This window comes from Corvus moneduloides, chromosome 1 (genome assembly GCF_009650955.1).
Source record: "Corvus moneduloides isolate bCorMon1 chromosome 1, bCorMon1.pri, whole genome shotgun sequence".
Taxonomy (NCBI): Eukaryota; Metazoa; Chordata; class Aves; order Passeriformes; family Corvidae; genus Corvus; species Corvus moneduloides.
In genome coordinates, this window is record NC_045476.1 from 143,086,553 (window position 1) to 143,108,571 (window position 22,019).

At 38.1% G+C, this 22,019-nt stretch overlaps 1 protein-coding gene across 3 annotated transcripts in view; it reads left to right on the forward strand.

Moving 5' to 3' along the window:
• The window catches only part of MATN2 (matrilin 2), a 71,236-nt gene extending 49,879 nt beyond the window's left edge, over nt 1-21,357 (forward strand). For 2 of the 3 annotated variants that reach the window (XM_032129962.1, XM_032129971.1), the window contains exons 9-26: nt 835-957; nt 1,823-1,945; nt 2,112-2,234; nt 2,630-2,752; nt 2,845-2,967; nt 3,178-3,300; nt 6,363-6,485; nt 6,577-6,699; nt 6,793-6,915; nt 7,082-7,204; nt 7,667-7,789; nt 7,955-8,077; nt 10,009-10,422; nt 12,911-13,063; nt 17,081-17,152; nt 17,698-17,802; nt 18,041-18,136; nt 21,018-21,357. In XM_032129962.1, coding sequence (XP_031985853.1) covers nt 835-957; nt 1,823-1,945; nt 2,112-2,234; nt 2,630-2,752; nt 2,845-2,967; nt 3,178-3,300; nt 6,363-6,485; nt 6,577-6,699; nt 6,793-6,915; nt 7,082-7,204; nt 7,667-7,789; nt 7,955-8,077; nt 10,009-10,422; nt 12,911-13,063; nt 17,081-17,152; nt 17,698-17,802; nt 18,041-18,136; nt 21,018-21,070 — 2,369 coding nt within the window. In that variant the 3' untranslated portion in view covers nt 21,071-21,357. The remainder of the gene's footprint in view (nt 1-834; nt 958-1,822; nt 1,946-2,111; nt 2,235-2,629; nt 2,753-2,844; nt 2,968-3,177; nt 3,301-6,362; nt 6,486-6,576; nt 6,700-6,792; nt 6,916-7,081; nt 7,205-7,666; nt 7,790-7,954; nt 8,078-10,008; nt 10,423-12,910; nt 13,064-17,080; nt 17,153-17,697; nt 17,803-18,040; nt 18,137-21,017) is intronic. The other variant, XM_032129952.1, reaches the window with a different exon arrangement.
• The last annotated feature ends 662 nt before the right edge of the window (nt 21,358-22,019 follow it).

The following is a 22,019-nucleotide window of genomic DNA, read 5'->3' on the forward strand; positions in this document are numbered from 1 at the left end:
CATGAAGAGAGTTTTGACACTTTGTAATATCCTGAATGAGCAGCTGAATGGAAGCATTTAACATATACCTCTCCTAGTGAGAAAACATCTGGGACGTTTACTGTCATATACACTGGCTCAAGTATCTTAAGAAAGCTATGGGAATACCTGAATGGTAACCAAATCTGTACCCTAACAAGTCATCACAAAAAAGTAAGTGTGTGTAGCCAACAGACAGTAGAAGTGCTGCTTGCAAAGTCCCAGGAGCCCTATGTCTTTATATTACAGAGAAGAAACACTTGGAAATTTGAGATGAAAAGTGAACCATATTTGACAGTACTTGTCATTTGCAATTCTTTGTAAAAGCTTGAATAGCCCAAGCCAAATCCCACTGACATCTGAGAGGTTTTCTTCTTGCTGCCACAGGAACTGGGTCAGGTCCACAAGTGAGTTCTGGGGACTGCCACCTTCACTTTAGGCCATTTAGAAACTATTTAAAGAATGTTCACAAGGTAGCTTTTATGTCTTTGCCAGTGTCTTATATAAAATCTTTGCCAAAGTATTTTGTTTTGTTTTAATCCACTTTAATCCAATCCAGACATGGACTCTCTTCAGCTATGTTAAGCACAGAAAAGTATGATTTCTCAACTCTGCTTAAAGCAGTCAATGAAAAGTACATCACTAGGACCTCTTACAGTTTATTGAAGCTATATAATCAGATGAGAAACTGAATTATTGTTTAAGCAGTTCAATATACTTACATTTACTTGCTCATATGGAATGCAAATACTAGAGATGAAAAATAATCGAGTCATTATTGGTTAAATGTTTTAATAATTTTGATTGCTCCTACAGGAGTTGACCATTGTGCTCTAAGTGATCATGGCTGTGAACATTTGTGTGTAAATGGTGACAGATCTTATACTTGTCAGTGTTTTGAAGGATACAGGCTTCGTAACGACGGGAAAACATGTAAACGTAAGTTATTATTGAGCATCTCAGAGTCTAATATTACACACATAGAAGAAATCTGTAAGGTAGGATTGGATTGCCTAAATGCTGCAGTGCAATGTAATTTTAAGTGTTCAAGGATTTCAAGAGGTCGTATTTCCTCTTTGTTGTCATATTTGCCAGCAGTATGCCAATATCTTGGATATGCTAAGGCATCTATAATGGTACTGAATGCATACTTTTAGGCACCTGAATCACACCCTAAACATCTGTGCCATTTAAAAAGTAGCCCTGAAATTGGACAGCTGTGGATCCAAAACTATCCAGAGCTGGGATGACTGTAATTTTCTTCTAAAATTTCAAGGTAAAAATATATAATGTTCATAGAGTCTTACCCAGCATGAAGCTTGCAACATTATTAATGAAAAGTTCATTTTGTCCAGCATGGGATGAGGATGATTGCAAAAGAAATATCATAGTTATATTACAAATTTGACTACATTACACAGTTATGAGGAGTGGCAGATATCAAGAAAAAACCTAATAGTAAATTTTTCTCAACTTTTATAGCATAAGTCACTAAGTGATCAGAGAAGAATCATGAATAAGCATTCAGTATTTTGTAACTGCAATCCCCATAATATCTAACATGAACATCTGCTGTTCAAAAACGTTTACAGAAAAAAAATTAAAGGCATCCAGATATTACCATGATGAATGAAAAGCTCCTTGTTCTTAGCTGGTGTTTCACAACATAACCCTCTTTTGCTATTCTGCACAAACAGAAACAAATTCTGCCTGTCTGAAAAAGTTAGGATACACTAAAAGCAAGTCAACTTTGAACATGCTTCCCTTAACTAACAGAATTTTTTATATATGAAATTATTCCCAGGTAAAAATGTCTGCAAATCAGTCAACCATGGCTGTGAGCATGTTTGTGTTAATTCTGACAATTCCTACATCTGCAAATGTCGTGAGGGATTCATACTGAGAGAAGATGGCAAGACCTGCACAAGTGAGTGACTGGTATCTATTGTCCACTTTTGCATGTACAGCAGGCAAGGAAGGAAAGGGGTATTTTTCACTTCTTAGTGGAAAAGAAGCAACAAACTGCCTTTTGATAGCTACATTTCTTTAACATATTTTCATTCAAAACCTACATTTATATCAATCATTCCCAGGACAGGACATCTGCAAATCAGTCAGCCATGGCTGTGAGCATATCTGTGTTAACGAAGATGACTCGTATGTTTGCAAGTGTCATGAGGGTTTTCTTCTGAGAGAAGATGGGAAAACATGCAGAAGTAAGTACTCTGAGAATTACTCACAGAATTTTATCTACTGTATGTATATCTGAGAAGCATTCAAACAAATGCAACAGTTTACTGTCATAATAAAGGAGTAGTCCTCATATGTATAATATAGGAGTAGCATTTATATTTTTATACATTTAGACCTACCAAATGTTTGTGAGAGACTCTGTGGACAAAAATAGCATATTTTAATAGATCAGCTGACAGACTGGAAACAGAAAATACTCAGAAATTTTCAGGTATCAAGAGTTAAGTGTTTGCTGCCTAAAATATTACGTGGAATTTATTCCAGTGCTATCAGTAGACCTAATGAAAGCTGTTACTTCTCCCTGCATGATACATTTACTGTAGATGTGCTTTAACCAAATATCGTCAACTGTTCTCAGATAAAGACATTTGCAGTTCAGTTCACCATGGCTGTGAACATGTTTGTGTTAATGCTGATGAGTCCTACATCTGCCAGTGTTATGAAGGATTTGCACTAAGGGAAGATGGAAGAACGTGTAGAAGTAAGTATCCTTCTCTTTAGTCGAAGATTTTCTTTATAATCTGTGAATTTGTAGATGTATTTTAAATATGGCAACCTTATTTTTTTTAACAGATAAAGATGTTTGCAATTCTGTTGACCATGGCTGTGAGCATATTTGTGTGAATACTGATAGTTCATACATTTGCCAGTGCTATGAGGGTTTTGTATTAAGAGATGATAAGAAAACATGCAAAAGTAAGTTATTTTAATGTTACTATATTTTTTATATTTAGACACCTACAGAAGAAACATATTATTTAGAGGCAGTTCTTCTTATAGGAGATTTTGCCTACAAAAAGGAGAATAAATTCTTTATTTACTAGGACATTACTACTGTTAGTCTTTAAAGTTTTGGAAATGTTCTGATTCATCAAACTGTAGTAAATAAAATCTGATTATTTCTAGATAAGGACATCTGCAAATCAGTCAGTCATGGCTGTGAACATCTTTGTGTTAATAACAATGATTCATACACTTGCCAATGCCATGATGGATTTGTACTAAGGCAAGATGGGAAAACATGCCGAAGTAAGTAGTTTATTGATGAAAGAAGGAATTTAATTTCTGTCTTGTTAGAATATTATTCACTGATTCATAGTGGCCAGAATGGAATATTTTTCTCTATAGATCACAAGACTTAAATATGAATTAAGTATTGTTTGAACTAAAGCTACATTTCAGAAAAATCAGCCAATTTTAAGGTTTGAATGTAGGTTTTAAAATGTGAACTTCATTTCCAAATTATGAATGTTAAGTTTTAATCTTGAGCATAGGATGTTGCTGCATTTTACTGTAATGGGTTGAAGTTCTAATTACCACTGTGTTCTTCTGTCTATATTCATGCAGATCATGACTTAACTTGTTCCTTAACCTCTTAGCATGTTCTTTTGCAAATGATAAGCAAATGAAACTCCTTCAGGCTTTTTATGTTTTCTAATCTTTTTATAAATCTTGCTCCCCTAAACCTCTGCTATTTATCAGCGTCCTTGTGGGTGCACCGCAGTGAAAGAAAGTCTTCTAAGAGAAGACATAGCAGGGTCCAGGGCAGAGGAATAATAACCCATTTAATTCTTATTTGAATGTACCTATCTTTTTTTTAAATCATTTATCTTTTGTTTAATCTTTTTTTTTTTGACAAAAGATAGTCTCTGACCAAAATATTCTGCTAGCACTTGTGTTCAGTTAGTTATCTACCATGATCAAAAGTTGTTTAAGATTCTCAGTATTACAGGTGTCCCATGTCCTGTAAGTACAGCCTTCATTTTTTGTTTCTAAATGTATATCCTTAATTCTGGCTATTTTAAAATATATATGATTTGCTGTTACTCAAAAAGATTCATGTTACCTTCTGTCAGCAGCTGCTTTATCTTTATTTGCCATTCTCTCAAAAGCGGAGTAATCTACAAACTTTGGTTATTTTGTGTTTTATCCTGGGCTGTCCATAAAAATATTAAGTAGTAGAGGAGCAAGGCAAATTCTTAGAAAGAAAGCTACTTGATAGTCGCCCATTTGCAATTGGTTGTGAGGACCTTTCTAGCCAGTGTTAACCAATATAATGTTGTAGTCTGTTTCCTTAATCAAAATAAATACCAAGACTGCTGCCTTTCTGAATGTTCCACTGTATGAACAGCATAAGCTTTAAGAACCAACCTCATCATCAATTAAGATATTTATATAATTTTCCAGGATTTATTTTTCTGTAACACCAAGCTGACTGATGTTAGTCCTCTTCCTTTGATTTTACTCTGACTCAAGTTCCACATTATCTATTGCATTATTTTAGTGCAGATCAATGTCAAGCTGACAGGCTTACAGTGAACTACTCATATTTGAAACACTGGAACCATAGTACTATTTTCAGTGTGTGTGCATACACTGGGAATGGAGATAGCTCAGTGTTTTGGGTCTTCCTCAGAGTTCTAGGAGTTACTGAAAATTAACACTAAGCATCCAAGACATCCTTCAGAAACCTCTTTTACAACTCTCTGCTGCAAGTTATCTGGAGTTACCGATTCAAGAATATGTGTGTGTGTATGTGTGTGTGTGTGTGTGTGTGTTCAGTAGGTGCTGTGTGACCTACTTCACACAGTGTGAAACTCTTCACTCCAACAGAATCATCAGTAACCTATTTCGTATCGTCAGATCTGAATACACTAGAATTTTTTATATTTCTGCATTGAGATTGGCAACTCTCTGTCCTTTCTGTCTATTAATTAATAATACATTGTTTGAATGCTTTTTGTTCCTAGAAGTATTTAAATAATGTATTCATACTACCCTTTATTTAGTTGGCTATGTACTCCCTTGTCCTTTTTCTTATTATTTCAGTGTTTTCAAATTCCTTATATTTTCACATTCAGTAAATACTGTGAATGTTTTTTTCTTTCAGTCATTTTTAAAATCTTATAGCTGTTTTCAACTTCAATTTCTAAATTTTTAACTACCCTGGCATTCTTTTTAGATTGTGAGACTACATTTTTGGGGGGTGTCTAGTAAAATAACCTTAAATAGTGCAATCATTGATGCTTTTTATTATTATTATTATTCTCCCCCCCCCCATCCCAAAATCGTCTGGCTCATATTTGCTTTCAGCTATGCAAAATTCATCCTTCTGAAGTAATAGAAGGTGGGTATTTGATTCTGTTTATAAACAAGTATGTCCAAGTTGTACACAGCTGTGTATAAGCAGATGCTAATTTTTATTTACATTATAATTTCTCTTTTATCCACTATGACGGGATCTAGTTTAGATTGCCACATCTTAAATATAATTATTTTTGAGTTAAAAAATTGTCTTACGTAGTAGTTTTTGGAATTTTTGTTTTGGTAGCAGGAGATCCCCATGAAATTTGGCTCAGATTGAAGTTCTTGTAAAAATATAAGCCTCAAGTCGAACTTGGCTGTCAGGACTCTTCCACTTTTTGTGTAAAGGTAGTTCTCCCTTAGGAACTGATATTTTCTTTTGTGCTGCATAAAGAAGAAAAAGAGAATGCTGATAGATTGCTCCACTTTCTTCTGCACTTTCTCTCCATCTGTCCTTTTTGAAGAGGTTTTAACCAACTGGTTTAACATTGCAGTCATACAAAGTCCTCGCATAAATTTTCAGCAATCCAGTTAGATTTTATTTATCGTCTTAAATAAGTACTTCCTAGTCTTTCAGGTTTTGTTTATGTAGACTCTTGGCACTGATATAAGGATTTTAAGACAATGGTTAAATCATGTCCTGTGGTGTTTTTTTTAGTTTTGTTTTTACCAGCATGAATTTGTGCTAAATGACTGTACTAAATTATTCCCTCCTTTCACTCTTAGTGCTCTTAATGTAAAGTCCTCCTCCTCCTTGATCTAGTCAGATTAATCCTAAAATGGTTTATTTTCAGTTGGAGGTCATCCAAACCATGAAGTTCTGGTCAGATGATAAAGAATTCATATGCAATGTAAGATAGGATGTCCACCATTTAACTAGCCAGAGATTTGCTTTCAGTTACAAGCTTCCATCTTTTTTTGCTTGTAGGATTAACCCCCCAGTCTTTGCATTTATAAAAAAAAAGTTTAACTAGCAAGCCACATAAATATTATCTAACTGTTCCTAGGCAAGGATATTTGCAAATCAGTCAGCCATGGCTGTGAACATGTGTGTGCTGGTGCTGGTGATTCATTTGTTTGTAAGTGCCAAGAGGGATTCCTGCTAAGAGAAGATGGAAAAACTTGCAAAAGTAAGTAGTCTGATATTTATCAACATACTTATCTGCAGCTCATGCTTGTGTAGAAGTGCACTAACCAGCAAAAGCTGTCATCTGTTTTTAGATAAAGATTTCTGCAAATCAGTCAACCATGGCTGTGAACATGTTTGTGTTAATTCTGGTGATTCATATACCTGCAAATGCCATGATGGGTTCCTACTGAGAGAAGATGGGAAAACCTGCAGAAGTAAGTAGCACAAGAACTTGATTGGATGAATTACACATATAATAATGAAGGCCTCTGCTGATGTGTGCTGACTGCCAACTCTCCTGTTTGCAGACAAGGACATTTGCAACTCAGTTGACCATGGCTGTGAACAAGTTTGTGTGAATACTGGAGATTCCTACATCTGCCAGTGTCGTGAAAAATTCATACTGAAGGAAGATGGAAAGACATGTAGATGTGAGTAACCTGAGCTATAAAAGTATGATTTTATTTGAGGCTTTCAAGTGTTGTGGGTGCAAGTACACATGTGTATGTTTGTGACTTCCAACTATTTGGGCTTCTTAAAATGATACCATGTCTCCCTAACAAGCCTCACCTCACAAACCCTGTCCACTCTTCTCAGATAAAGATGCTTGCAACTTGGTTGACCATGGCTGTGAACATATTTGTGTTAATACTGATGATTCCTATGTCTGCAAGTGTCATGAAGACTTCGTACTGAGAGAAGATGGAAAAACTTGCAGGAGTAAGTTATTTAATCTTTGGTTTGTACTTCCTGATCTGTTAATGAAACACACTACACAACAGTAGTGTGTTATTTGTGTCTTTATTATAGAATCAGCTTCATGTAAGTGAGCTCCTTCATGAAGAACTATTGCCAAATTTTTTATATTTAGTGAAAGTTATTTACTTAGCTAACTGTGCTAAATACAATTTTCATTATTCCAAGTTTAAAATGTCTGCAAAACAGTCACCCATGGTTGTGAACATGTCTGTGTTCCAACTGGCGATTCATACATGTATCAGTGCCACAAGGGATTTATATTGAGGCAAGACAGGAAAACATCCAGGAGTAGCTGAAACTTTCATGGGGAATACGTTTTTGAGTCTTAAAAGAAATAACAGACTAATTTCACTCAAGGCTTGTTCATGACAGTTTTGTATTTGAAAAATGGTCTAATAAGGGAATTCTCTTAACAATTCTCAGATAAAGACCTGTGTAAATCCATTGAGCATGGCTGCGAACATATGTGCATTAATAATAACAACTCATACAGCTGTCAGTGCCATGAGGGCTTTGTTCTGCGACGAGATGGGAAGACATGTCGATGTAAGTAACTCATCATGTCTGTCAGCCACTCTTCTCTGGCACTGCTACATAAATAAGCAAAGATCTCATACTCCTTTGTCATCTGTTCTTCAGATATCATGTTTGGAGTCTTTGAATTTATAAAATGTTAAATAGAATACAGATAAATACTTCAATTTTTCCTAGATAAAGATGTCTGCAAATCAGTTGACCACGGCTGTGAATATGCTTGTGTTAATAATGATGATTCCTATATCTGCAAATGCCAGGAGGGATATGTACTAAAAGAGGATCAGAAAACATGCAGAAGTAAGTACATTTTATTTAGAACACATTTGTTTCTTTGATTTCTAAAATTAATTTACTTCACTTCCAAAAAATTATAGAATCATAGAATGGTTAGCATTGGAATGAACCTTATTGAAGATCATCTAGTTCCATCTCCCTGCTGTGGGCAAGAACACCTTCTACTAGACCAGGTGTCTCCAAGCCCCATGCAACTGGCTTCGAATACTGCTGCAACTTCTTATTTCAAACATGATATAATATTTGAAAGCTAAGAGCATATGTGTGTGGCAGAAAATGTCTCAAACCATTAACTTGATGCCCTCCTAAACAAAAATCTATCAAATTGGAGGAGTTGTTTTGGCACAGTGTTGAGTAAAATAATAATTCTTTTGAAACATCAGGAGAAAGCCAAAGGGGAATCTTATTATCAAGGAATGTGCATTTTAATCAGGTTCATATACTGTGGATCTTTTATCTTAAAATATCATTAATTCTATTTGCTTATCTTTCAACATGACATGCATTTATCTCATAATCTCTTAATACTTGGAGGAGAAATTCTACTGGAACTGAGTAAAAACATTTATTCTGCTAAAAATGGATGCCTTAGTTGAGGAGACTGTGATTACCAAAAGAACGGTAACAAGTTCTCACTGTTCTCAATCCTAACAAACACCATGCACCATGAACTGCTGCCCTTTCTTGACTTACGCAGTAGTATTGAGGTGGTTGTGATATGTATATTCATGGCATTTTCGTCACCTTAGTACATGTGAGGTGTCTTTTTCTCAGCGGACTGCAGAAAGGAATTCTTGAACAGTTTTAAAATAGATATTTTGTAAGAAGAAAAGTCCAGGCTGTAAAGCTGAAAATCCCTTATTCGTATAGTGGCTTGGTAAAAAACATCTCCAGTAATTTCTGCAGAGTAATTTCTGCTGCACAGTTCTCTTTTGTGTAGTGCTTACAGCATTCTTCCTGTACAAAGATCAGAGATGAGTGGAGGTCAAAGTTTATTTGGTCCAGACTAAGAAGCAAATCTTACATTCCTTAGGGTGGCATATTCTTCTGGAAACTACATTGATCCAATAGGAGCTGAGTATCTGTACAGCTAGCCTTTGCACAAAGCACACTAATATTTGCCTGCTGAAGGCAATTCCTTTCCAGAATAAAAAAAAAACCAAACCAAAACAACCCACCTGGCAGAAGCAGTCTGCAGCTAGGAAGGCATTCTCCAATCTCTAAATTCCCTAACCTCATTACTGATGCCCAGTGCCTAGAAACTGCTTTGATTTTTGCATGTGCATTTGCCAAAAAGTATGGGAAATACAAATTCTTCTGACAAACTCCCAGCTCTAATGGGTAAACTGGAAAAGGTTAATTGCAGCAATACATAAGCCTTCTAATTACAAAATTGGTAGACAGTTACAAGCAAAAAACCCCTTATCTAGCCAATTCTGATTCTCTCAATAATTAGTTTTTTAACTATTTTATAACTCCTGCAACACAAATGCAGCTTCAATGATTCTCTTCCGTGTCTCTCAGTGCTGACAAATTTGACAAATGCAAAGTTAGTATATGGGCTTATCCCTGGAAGAAAATTCTGACAACTGTGTCTATATGCTAGCTATGTTCTTCAGTTCTCTCCACTTAAGAGTAATTCCTAACATCTACTGATTGTTGCTGCATTTTTAAAAGTTGTAGTATTCTGCAAAGCAGAAAAATCTCAGTAAATATTCACTGTGATGATATTTTTGTTAAATTCTCAGTCACAGGCACACTCTTAGCTTTTGATACAGCCTGTACACAACATCTTTAGACACACTGGCACAGTAGGATGAGCCAGGATCAGGGTACTTTAGACGATCTCTGAGCTTTTTCCAGGGTATCTGGATCCCTTTCCCAGCTTAGTGGAGTTTTTTCTTGATCTGAACACTCTGCTGCTCATTTCACAGGATGCACTGAAGGCCCAGTTGACCTGGTGTTTGTGATTGATGGATCAAAAAGTCTTGGAGAGGATAATTTTGAAAGTGTAAAACAATTTGTCTCAGGAATCTTGGATACACTTGAGATTTCACCCAAAGCTGCTCGAGTTGGTTTGCTTCAGTATTCCACTGAGGTTCGTACAGAGTTTACATTAAAGCAGTTCAGCTCAGCCAAAGACATGAAGAAAGCTGTGTCACAAATGAAATACATGGGTCGAGGTTCCATGACAGGACTGGCGCTGAGGCAAATGTGTGAGAGAAGCTTCACAGAAACAGAAGGAGCAAGACCGTTTTCAGCAAATGTCCCTCGAATCTCCATTGTGTTTACGGATGGACGAGCCCAGGATGAGGTCTCTGAGTGGGCTACCAGAGCAAAGCAACGTGGTAAGTGGAGATGTTTTTGGTGTCTCATTCTAAAAGGCAAAAATTGTTAGAAATAAGATGTAGTAACAGTTTGGATGTGCTATGGTGTGTGCTAATCGAGAGAGTGTTTGCCACAGCAGTCTGGCCAGTACAGTGACCACTGTCCTGCACATCAGACCTCTGTGTTCACAAGGGCCTTTGCTGCCCTTGTGGATGTGCATCATCCCTAGAGCAGGACCCATAGGGAATGTCTCACCAGAGGTAGTGGTGCCACCCACCTGGCATGCCCTGAGTGCCCTGAACGTATCCACTAAGGGTAGACATTTGATACAGAGACCTGGGAACTTCATCAAAAATTCTAGGAAAACAATAAAAGAAACCCTAAGCTGTCTCTTCAAAATACAGAAATCTATTCTTGTGAGAAATACTAGGGTAATAATTGGCTATATTTTTGTTTACAGGGCATATTCTTTACTTTTAACCAGTTTTATAGTGCTAATGGTGTTCTGGAAGGAAGATGACTCTTTTTGAAAGAATATAGCTGTAGTGCTGTCTATCCTACTGTTTCTACATGCCTATATGCTGAAATGTGACTGAAAACTGGTGATTTTTAATTTCTAATATGTTTGGGCAGAAATCCATCCTCTAGGACACCTGTACCACAAATCAGAAACTTTTCATCTGTTTAGCCGAGTCAACTGAAAATTTTCAAAACTTGTCAAGAAAATAAACTATCCCCTTCTTCTTCGCAAAATTTTTTTTTTAAATTTTATTAGAAACTGCTTTAAGAACCATGGCTGATGGGCCACACCACAGAGAAAATAGCCAGACTTTAAAAGATTCTGCACGTCCTTTTTTCTGTGCTCATTTTATTGATATGACCTATCAATCAGAATTTGTTGCATGATTAGTAGAGCATTATTTAGGACCAATACCTCTCTGTAAGGAGAAATGGGAAAAACATCCAAGGATATGAGAAGGGCATGTGCTAACAAGAGTGTCATTACAATGAAAGATAAAGTGGGTTTTAAAATAACTTTAAAAACCCCAAAAACATTTAGAGGCTTACTAGTGGGATGTTTGAAATTGCATGGAGGATTTACAGAAGTAGGAACGAAGTACAAGCCAGCTTTCTTATTTGCTGAATGAAACCTCAGCTCTGGACTGCTTACACTGGCTCTGCAATGCTACAAGCCAAACTCATCCCCTGTGTAATTGCAGCATAGCTGATAGAGTAAAGCTCAATATGAAACGGACCTTGACTTTATCACTGATATCCCCAAGTCTTTAAATAGCAACAAACTTCAGCATTGACTGGTGCATTCATTACATTGAATCAGCTTCTGTTGAACATTTTCCTTTCCTGGCTAAAGTGCAATGGTAGGCAGATTCATGAAGAAAAGTAAGGAGATATTTATGTTAAAAGTTAAAAACTTGTTAAATGTGTATTTTGTAATATTATCAGGCCCATGATTCTTCAGCAAAAAGGTTAAAAGTTGTGACTGAGTAACTGTGCAGCAGCTATTGCCCTATGTTAAATAAAGATATCAAACCTCCTCATCCCAAGTTTTATCTGAAACCAACCAGAGAAGGCATCTTCTTCTCTTGAATTGTATAAAAGACCTGTGAACCTCATAGCTGTATTATGAATCACAAAATCAGTACTAGTAGTGGACACTTTCTAAGCCAGAACTGATGTAAAGAGAAATGTTATATCAGATCATATGCTCATGAGCATAAAAAAATAACTGCTGAAAAAGAAGTTATTGAAGATTTCTGCTTTGTAGTTATTGCTTGTTTAAAATCTATCTGGTGAGAGGGCTCTGAACCACTTCCTTCTTCTGGCTTTCAGGGTTAAGAAAACTACACATCCTCACTTACCTTCTCCCTAGCACCTCTGCTGTGGAAATACTTGTCCTGAGCATCCCTGTTGTAAGGCTCTTTCTTTCCTAGCCCCACAAATTGTTTGTTTTCCTATTCTTACCCTCTTGAGTGGGCCTTCCAGCCTGTTAGTGCCCCTTAGAGAGCAAGAATTGAGTCTCAATGTGCTCTGAGGATTTCAATGAAACACTTAAGCATTTTTCTGAAAAATTACTGCCATCTTTCAAGATTCTGCCCCATCTGCTAATATGTGGCAGGTGTTCCCATCAGCCCAGTAATTTGCTGCATTGCATAGACCCTACAGACACACACAAACCAGGGACTTGCAGTGCAATTGTGAGGCTGAGCTGTGCGATTCTCTTGGATTGTAATACTCCTTCTGGGACCATTTACTATCAGTAGTGGCCAGGCAAGTGTCATCTCTTTAACACAAAAACTGTGTTATAGTGTAATTACAGCAAACAACGAGTAATTAAAGCATATTAAGCCTCTTCACTTATTTTGAAGTTACATAGAATATGCATTTCTTATGGTCTCCCTTTCTCTCATATTTTCCTTTCATGGATTAACAAGTGCTTAGAATTAGAACTGCTGAATAATAAATATGTGCAATTTCTTTTGAATCTAGGTATAATCATCTATGCCATTGGAATAGGAAAAGCAATTGAGGAAGAACTGCTGGAAATTGCTTCTGAGCCATCATATAAACATCTCTTCTATGCTGAGGATTTCACAGCTCTGGAGGACATAAGTGAAGAGCTAAGAGCTCAAATCTGTGCAGGTAACAAAATTCCATATCCCTTGAGATAGACGAGAACTGAATGTTTACAGGTGTTTTGCTTTTTGGATTTTTCTGCCCTTTAATATGTGAAGAATATATACCATTAATCCATCAGTGGGTAAATGTATTAGTGATTATCTTCCCTTTATTTTCATAAAGGTTGCATAAGATGTACAATTCTATGCCTAGAAGAATCAATTGCTCCTTCTCTTTTCTGTTTCTACAGTTAAGTTAGCCATGCAGTGAACCCCACTCCACCAAATAAACGTGATCTATTTCATTAGGAATGTGGGAAAATAAGCAGGGATTTGTAATACCTTAATGAGAATAAAAAAAAATTCCCAAGACCAACAGCAAAAACCTAAACCACAGCAAAATAAATCATCAAGAGCTGTTGTGTGTAGTTATAGAAAATGAAAAATAGTTCATTGAACATATATTCACACCTACAAAGAGTGGATTTCAGTTATGCATAAGCTCTGAGTTTTGCTACACAAATGTGGAAGGTTTTTTTCAGAAAGTACCCTTCTTCACTCTGGAGCAAACAGCTTGTATATAAACATTCCCAGATGAAGTTTTGCAAGGGGAAGGGGGAATTTGAGATGGGATGAAAGCTATTCAGCCAGAGAGAGAACAGCATATCTCTGCCACTCACACATTCCCAAGACTCAGTAGTTTTTGTACATTCAAACTGAAGCAAAATTCAGAAACAACACATGGAATGATGTTAGTCATGGGACTAGAATTATGCAAGATTATTTAATTTTCACTAGCTTTTATCTGGTTGTTTTTCTCGGAATTAAATGCAAACAAGTTTTGCTCTTTTTTCTTCTTTAACATTACTATATAAAATTAGCTGCAGGACATTTCTTTATACAGATCTCAAAGAAAAATCTGTAAAAGACTTTGAGGATGTTTCTTAGCTTCTTCTTGCATACTCTTTGTCTTTCAGTCCTAAGAAGTCCTAGTTTCATCTTTCTGAAATAATTAATACTATGATAACATAAAACCAAGTCAGTTCAATTAACCTTATCAGGCAGATAATCTTCTGATGACAGCATGTCATCTTAAAAGCTTTTGGAGATGCCAAAGCCAAAACTATCCAGCAGCCAGAACAATAATTCTCACTCATTAGCAAACCCCAGTATAATAATTCTCGCTGATTAGCAAACCCCAGAGCTCAGCGATGGAAATGCATCCTTCAGGTACCCACAACAGTGGTTAGAAATCACCATTTTTTTTTTCCTTTTAACTACATTATTTACAACATGAAAAAATAAGTAAATCCTGCCCCTCTGTGGCAGTTTCTTGTCTACACCGCTGGTAACTGGGCAGCACTGTCCTCCCCCTCTCTCAACAACAGGCAGTGAATGCCTCACACCTGTCAACTGAGGACTGACAAAGCCTTGTTTTTCTGGACACTCCAGGACTGCCTATTACTCATCAACTCACTCCACTGGAAATTCTGCCTCCAAACCTGTTACAAAATCTGAAAGTTGGGGTTTTTTTTTATACCTTCTGTTGTCTACAGCCCAATTTTTCTCTTCCTTTGCAATAGCAGTAACCTTTATATTTACTCCAGCCTTCATCCTTAGCTGAGGTCTTCTGACGCTCCAGCCTGTGAGGACAGTGGGAGATCCTGTGAACCTCATGGACTCCACTGACAAAGCCTCTCATCCTTAGTCCCAGCTGTGGATGTAATGCATGTTTCCAACTAAAGCAGGAGCCCTCCAAATGTTTTTTTGGGGGTAAGGCCTTTTTCTTTCATTCTGCAAGAAAGCATCTGCCTTGTAGAATAGCTGTTGATTACTATTAATTATTCTTGATGACTAGTAGTAAAGGCAAAAAAAGGAGGGGTTTTTTCTCTCTTGCCTCTTATTAAGAGGAATTCAGTCGGAAGGCTCCCATTCATTGCCTTGGTTAATGTTAATTTCTCATCTGACTGGAAGCACTAACGAGGCTCTGGCAATGTCATACATAATATGCACTCAATATGATTGCAGCTTCACCCCTGTTCTGAGCATGTGCATTATGGGAGCTTTTAATTACATGGTCATATACTATTTTTGTCACAAGACCCCAGCCCTGATCAGATGACAGTACTCAGCAGCCAGCTGGTTAACATTCCGTTTTCCTTCCAAATTGCAGATTGTTATCAGTTCAGCAAATATTCAGACACTGCTTTTGATGACACTTTCTCACAGGCTCCTTCTAACAAATTACTTGTGTTTTGTTATGAAACAGAACACTAAAAACGAACATCCAACTTCAGCCTTGTTCCCGAACAAATTTATTCATTGCACTGACTACACCAAGGGATTCAGGGTGATCAGTCTCTGTCACCACTTGTGTGTTTATTCAGCTGCACAGAGGCAATGAGATTACAAATCTTAGAGCCCCAACACCAGCTTCTGAAGCCTGAAGAGCAGTTTCTGAAATGCCCAATTCCCACCCTATACTGGAGACCTCCTGCCACACCTCTACCAGTGCATCTCTGTTTTTTTCTGTCCCTAACTTTCTGTCCATATCTGCCATGTGTCCAAAGCTCAAACATTTCAGGTCAGTTCCTCTGCCCTTCCTAAACAACCCCCTCATTAGCTTGCAGCTCCTGAACAACTTCTAGAGCAAGTCATTACCCAGGGTCAAACACTCAAGATTCATCTTACCTGTTTCATCTCTCCTACAACAGAAATCTTCACCATCCATGTTCCCACCTGATCATCCTTCAGCTAGACTCCACTTCTAGTTTGTTTCATTCCCTTGTGATCTCATCCCACACCTCTCTGCCCTGAACTCTTGTCCAAAATCTGAGTTCCTTCCAGCAGCTGGTTCCCATGCAGACTGAGATATATATATCTATATCTATATACAGATAAAGGTTGTAGTTCTGCTGCCTGATCTCTGGTCTTATTCAACCACTCATCTGTTTTTCCCTGATATTCATGCTCACTAATTCCAACCTCCACTCAAGAGAGCCTCATCTCCTTCCCAGTGCAACTTAGCACAGCTGTATATTATTGTGCATCTATCAAAACTGAGTAAACCAGCAGCCATCCTAATAGTTATAGCAAACCTGGATGTCACAGAAGCATCTTCCATCTCCCTGCTGCATATTCATGCAATATCAGGAGAGTTTGCACTGTCACCTTCTACCCTCATGCATTCACTTTCAGGGAAAGAGCTCTGGGTTCCAGAGCAGGGAGCGTGTCCTAGATGCTCCATCCACCCTGCACCATCGGTCAAGTCGTGCAGTTGTTAAATACCTCCTCTTCAGCTTATCTGGGCCATGAAGGGCTCCAGTCAGTCGAAGGTGTTCATTTCCTAGGAAAAGACCCATTCCTAAGGAACCGAAGCTGCCCCCACACTGCCCTCTGGCGGCAAGAAAGGGACAGGGCACACAACGACTGACGTTCTACCTCAAATCAAACAGTTGTTTGTTTCTTCTCAATCTCTTGACTAAAAAGATCGGGGGCTGGACTCTGAAATAAATCCTTACCTTTTAAAGGCGGTGCTTCATGAATTAGAAATGTATATTTTTGCTTAAAACTGTAGTGTATCAAATAGACTCTACTGCACACTTCTCATCTAGAAACTCCCAACTCCCTGATCAAGGTTTCTGATCATAAAGAAGAAAACTGAAGAAACTTTTTCTTTCTCCAAGCAGTTCTTATTCTTATTCAGTTCATCCCAAAGGATGATGGATTATAATGAAACATGAAAGAATTTTCACTATAGGACACAAAGTAGATTGCTGTCATTTCAGATTGCTTCACTATTATTAAATAATCACTTCTGGTTTTGGAAGAGTTCCTCTGATAGTCTGAGTTGAAGGGCAAGTCCTGGAGTTTCCATCAACACCGGACCTCTTCTAAATTGCACAGGTATGAGGCATTCTCCATGTGTTATGAGAGACAAACACCAAGTTACTGGCAAGAAACATCTCCATTTCTACAGAATGTGAATATTTTTATTGCTCCTTTTATGATATCATTTCCTTTGGCGATTTCTATCTACCAGCCTTGAAAGAGTCACCTCACCAGCAGGATGCATCATCTGGGAGGCTTCGTAAGACTGGTCCACAGCCTTCAGGTTGGCTGTTTTAACTCAAGTGTCCTGTCCTGCTGTGTCCCCAGTCACTGCTAAGTTGCCTCTTCATGCTGCCTTCTGTAGAGAACCCTCATGATTCAGCCAAAGTGGTTCATCCCACGTTCCTGTCTCCTCACCCCTCCCAGTCACTCTCCTTTCTGCAGCACAAAGAACAGAGATTCACTGTAACAAAAGCATGGCTGCATGCTTCTTACACCATCCAAATGAAATGCTTCATGGGGAACCTTGTAGTTCAACACTGTGCTTGACACTTTAAGCATGTTTAGCTTTCAATCACTTCTGTTTCTCACAGAAACCTTCACAATTCCCTTTCAGTTCTGCAACCCACAACTTAAATCACGTATACAGTAAATACAGCCTAACAGCTTGGTTCCTTCACATCTTTGTATCCCTAGTCCTTTCCTTGAATGATCCTCACTGCAATTAGTGAGATTATTTACTAATTAAGGAGAACTCTGCATGTGAGTAGAAAACAAAATTATAATTTAGTGGGTTTGATTTTTAGACTTTTGGGGGGTTTCCTGCAGGACCTGAATCAACCACAATAGCCATCACAGATGTCATTGACTGTCCACATCTTGCAGTACACCACAAGTATCTTTTTGAAGACAGTCACATTCACTCAACAACAGGTAATCGTGTTACCTTTGTTTAGAATAATCCAGACTGTTCTTTGAATATATGGGACTACACATTGTGTACTGTTTTCCAGTACTGACAGAATCTGCCTCACCCTTTGGATGTCGACCTGTTTTGAGAACAGGAAGCTGTATTAAACCTGCTCTGCATTTATAATTCCTTGTCATTTCTTCCCCATTCTATTCAATTTGTTCAGCATTTAGCCTATGCCTAAGTGTTTCTGTTTTTCAGCAAAAGCTTCAAAAGATAACGACCAGTGCAAATGTGAAAACCTTGTGACATTCCAGAACTATGCAACCAGTGAAGTAAGAAAACTCACCCAGCGATATATCCTTTCTGAGTAACTGGCTTTTTACATGTAAGATAAGAAAGACAGGTTAAAACAAACTAAATTTTTTTGCATCGTCTGAACTGTGTCCATAGCTAAAATGAGTTCATTGTAATGAAAATCTAAACTACATAATAGATAGTTTCCAAGAAGCAAGGCCTTTAAGACTTTTAATCTGCTTCTGCTTCATAGAAGGGAGCAAAATATTAATAAGGATCTTGAATTTTAATAACCCCTAACAGTAAAACACATTCAGGGACAGCAAAGAAAGGGCTGGTCAAATTCAAGACTAACACACTTTGCTTTGGGTTACTTCTTCAGATGGTACTGAAATAGCATTTACTGGCTACAGGTGTCAGAGTACAGAAGATGTTTCCCTTCTGAACTACTTGGTAAGGCACCAGATGCAGTGAATCATTTATAACCATACTCCAGATCAAGAGAAAATCAAGAGTACTCAGGTTTGGTTGATTTTGCATTAAAAGAAATGCAGATAAAACTTAACAAAGTGCAAATCAATAGCTTCTGCCCCCCAGTTAGTCTGTTTTTTTCAAGGGAGATGTTAGTACAGCAGCCTTTACACTACCTGTAACATCCACCACATCTCAGGAAACAACAGCAGCAAACTGGCAATACAACTCATCATGCAGTATTTATGCAGCAAATTCCTGATTTCTTCATGAAAGCTGCTTCTGATCAAATAAATAGTACGACATCCCATCTTCTACCTGAGTTCTGTAACTGTACGAGAGCAGTAAGCCCTCATTATCTGTACAGAAGAGTGATGTCAACAGCTCGTAGCTGTGTGCTTCCTAGACAAGCACAGCTTCAGACCGAGGTACCTGTGAACAGTCTGTCCAGAGTAAGGCAAGCAGAGCCCTGGTGGCTGGTAACCTGATGCAGATACATTGCCTACCAGTTCAGACCTTCCCTGCAGCAGCCAGCCTCTCTCACCTTCCCAAGTGAATCCTTTGGTAGACACTTTAAAGAATTATGTTCTAACTTGATTAAATTACTCCATGCAAAGCAGATTTCATAAAGGAGGAGAAAGCTGTCATGTAAGGTTATTGCTAGGCGTTTCAAATTCTCATCAACATACATACTTCTCTGACAGGACTTCTCCAGACGACTTCAGAGAAAACATTCTAGGTAATTTCCCACACCCTTGTTGCATGACAGAGTTCCAACCTGCATGCCAACAAGAAAGGAGACCAATTCTTGCCCCTTCAGGAGAAGCACTTTACTGTAATCTCCTGCAGCTGGGCTATGAGGAACTCCGGGCTTACTCAGAATCAAAGAATTTAGTTGCTAAGCTTAGCAGCTTATCAACATGTGGTTTTTTGCTTTACCATTTGACCAGGCAACCCTGTGATTTCTACTCCAAGGACTCAAGGTGATGAAAACCTGTCAACACTGAGCCAGAGACTAGGAATTCTGATAGGAACAGTGCTAAGCACTTTCTCAGAGCGCTGTGCAGGCACTGCTTTGAACAGAGTATGAACCATCCAGTTTCCTCTTTATTAGAAACATCATTTCTCTGCCTTATTTCAAGAGCAGCTCAAGTGGGAGATGATACATTAGTTCTTGATAACTGCAGACCCCTCATCCAGATATCTGAGAGGTGGGGGACCAAGAACTGGCTACAAAAGTAGCTCCAGTTACACAATACAAATTTAGAGGGACCAGTCCAAACTGTTTTGTGTCCAACCACATTAACTTCTATCAGTGGTTGAGTGCAGTTTCACTGCTTGAACTTTGCCTCTGTGAACACTTGAGAAATACAGTTGTTGAAGAGAATGCTGTTCACATGGTGCTCCTATGCACAGAGTAATCCTTGCTGCAGCAGACAGATGAGAAATTACCAAACCCCATGTCCAGGCAGACTGGACACCCACAGAAGCAGGATACCCACTCTTACTAGCAAGAGATTCTCCTGCTGTCAGTGGGGGGACATAGTACATGTGGCTGTTCTGGCCAAACTCAAGAGGCCAGTTTGCCTGTCTGCCCCAAAAAATTCCTAACAGCAACATGACAAGATCCCAATTTATATGCCCAGTTCTCTATCTTCCCTTATGTAAGACCTTAAGATGTTGAAATCAAGACCCTAGTCAAACAAGCAAGGAATGGGATGCAGCAAATTCATCCTTCTGAGGTAGATCTCAGTGCCTTCAGTTTTCCCTTGATGACAGGCCTCCTCTTCCTCTCAGCTTCCCCTGGCTGCAGCCTTTCCATGGCACTCGGAGAGAGATGCTGAAGTAAATGCTATTGGTCCAACCTCTTCCTGCAGCAGACAGAATTCCTGCCAACTGGGAGTGCTGATCAGGAAAGGGATGCTGTACACTACTTTGCTTTGCTACAGCTTCTTACTGGAAATGGAACCAGCCCTAGATGCCATGGAGTTTGTTGCATTCTATTCCACATTTGTCTGGAAACCACCATCACAAATGTGGGCAGAAGCAGATCATGAGGAGCAGACAGACTTCTTACTGGGGTCTCAGAGCCCCATAGTTTTATGATCTACTGTTAGTTACATGCAGTTTTCCCTGTGATTAAGTGAAACATTTTTTAAACAGCATTAACTAGGTAAATATTAATCTTCCCTGTAAAAGAGAGAAAAGCAATCCATTTTCAGAACCAGCCTTTTTAATAAGCTGCAGTCTGAACTCCATGTTAAGATATGCCTGTTAAGGAATGGGGCTTCACACAGCTTTCTCAACTCAGCTCATCAAATCATAACAAAATACAGGGGAATATCATATAAGAAACTACTGGGAGTCAGAGGAGAAACAAGAAAATGCTTATGGACCATAGCAATCAGGCAGCTGACTTTTTCTGTTAGTGCATCCTATCAGTAGCTCTCTTTCCTTAACTTTTATCTACTGGAAGAAATGACGAAGAGAATGGAAGACTTGGAAAACAGGCTAAAATACTGATCAGAATTTTAAGTGTATGCTACACTGTATATTTATACATACAGACCTGTCAGAGCTATTTTCGTAAACTGGTTCAAAGTAAAATAACAAATCTTTGTGTCTGAAGTTGAAAAGAATATTTTGGATCCTTGCATCTATACACCATGTGTTCTGTCTTGCATTGAGCAAATAAGAAATGTTGAAAATTTTATATAAACAATTTAGTAACTAGCAAAAGTTCTAATTAAGCAGAACAACTGAAATAAGCTATGCAAAATAATAAAATGCTGTTATTTTTTGAAGTGAAACCTCCCATGTTTTGAAGTAGTTTTAGGGAATGAATTTATTTGGCTTTCTTTTCTGTATTTCCCTCCTCCCCTCTTAGTATTTTAAGCACAGTCTGTGTGTATATATATAGTTTTATGTATACATAAATACACAGAACAAGTGGGACAGCATTCACAGCCATTAGGCTTGACTTGGATTCTTCAAACAAGAGTTTGAAATCAGTACTGAAATCAGGAGGAAGTAAAAATACAAATTCTGTGTTTAAACTGTGATGAAAGTAAATGTTTAAAGTGGGAAGTCTGCTGGATTATCAGGGCATCACAACCTGAGGTTTCAAGAACTTTTTCTTATCATGACCAGACTATCCAACTTCTCCCTGCTGTCCTTTGGTCAGTATTCAGATTCTCTTTCCTGAATGCAAGTAATATATTAATTCTGAAAGCATTGTTTGGTCAATTCACCTAGCTGCACACCTGTTTGTCAAACACTAAAACACAACCAAACCCAGCAAATTGCTTCTATTGTCGCCAACTGAAGTGTCTTTAAGTCTCACTCCCTCCCCCTGGCTGCAACTCATCTGGATTTGTGGTTTAATAGGTAAAGAGACCAGCACTTCCTCTTTTGCTTTGACACACACTGGAGTTTGCCTCTTGACTATCTCCAAATGGCAACACACAGCTTC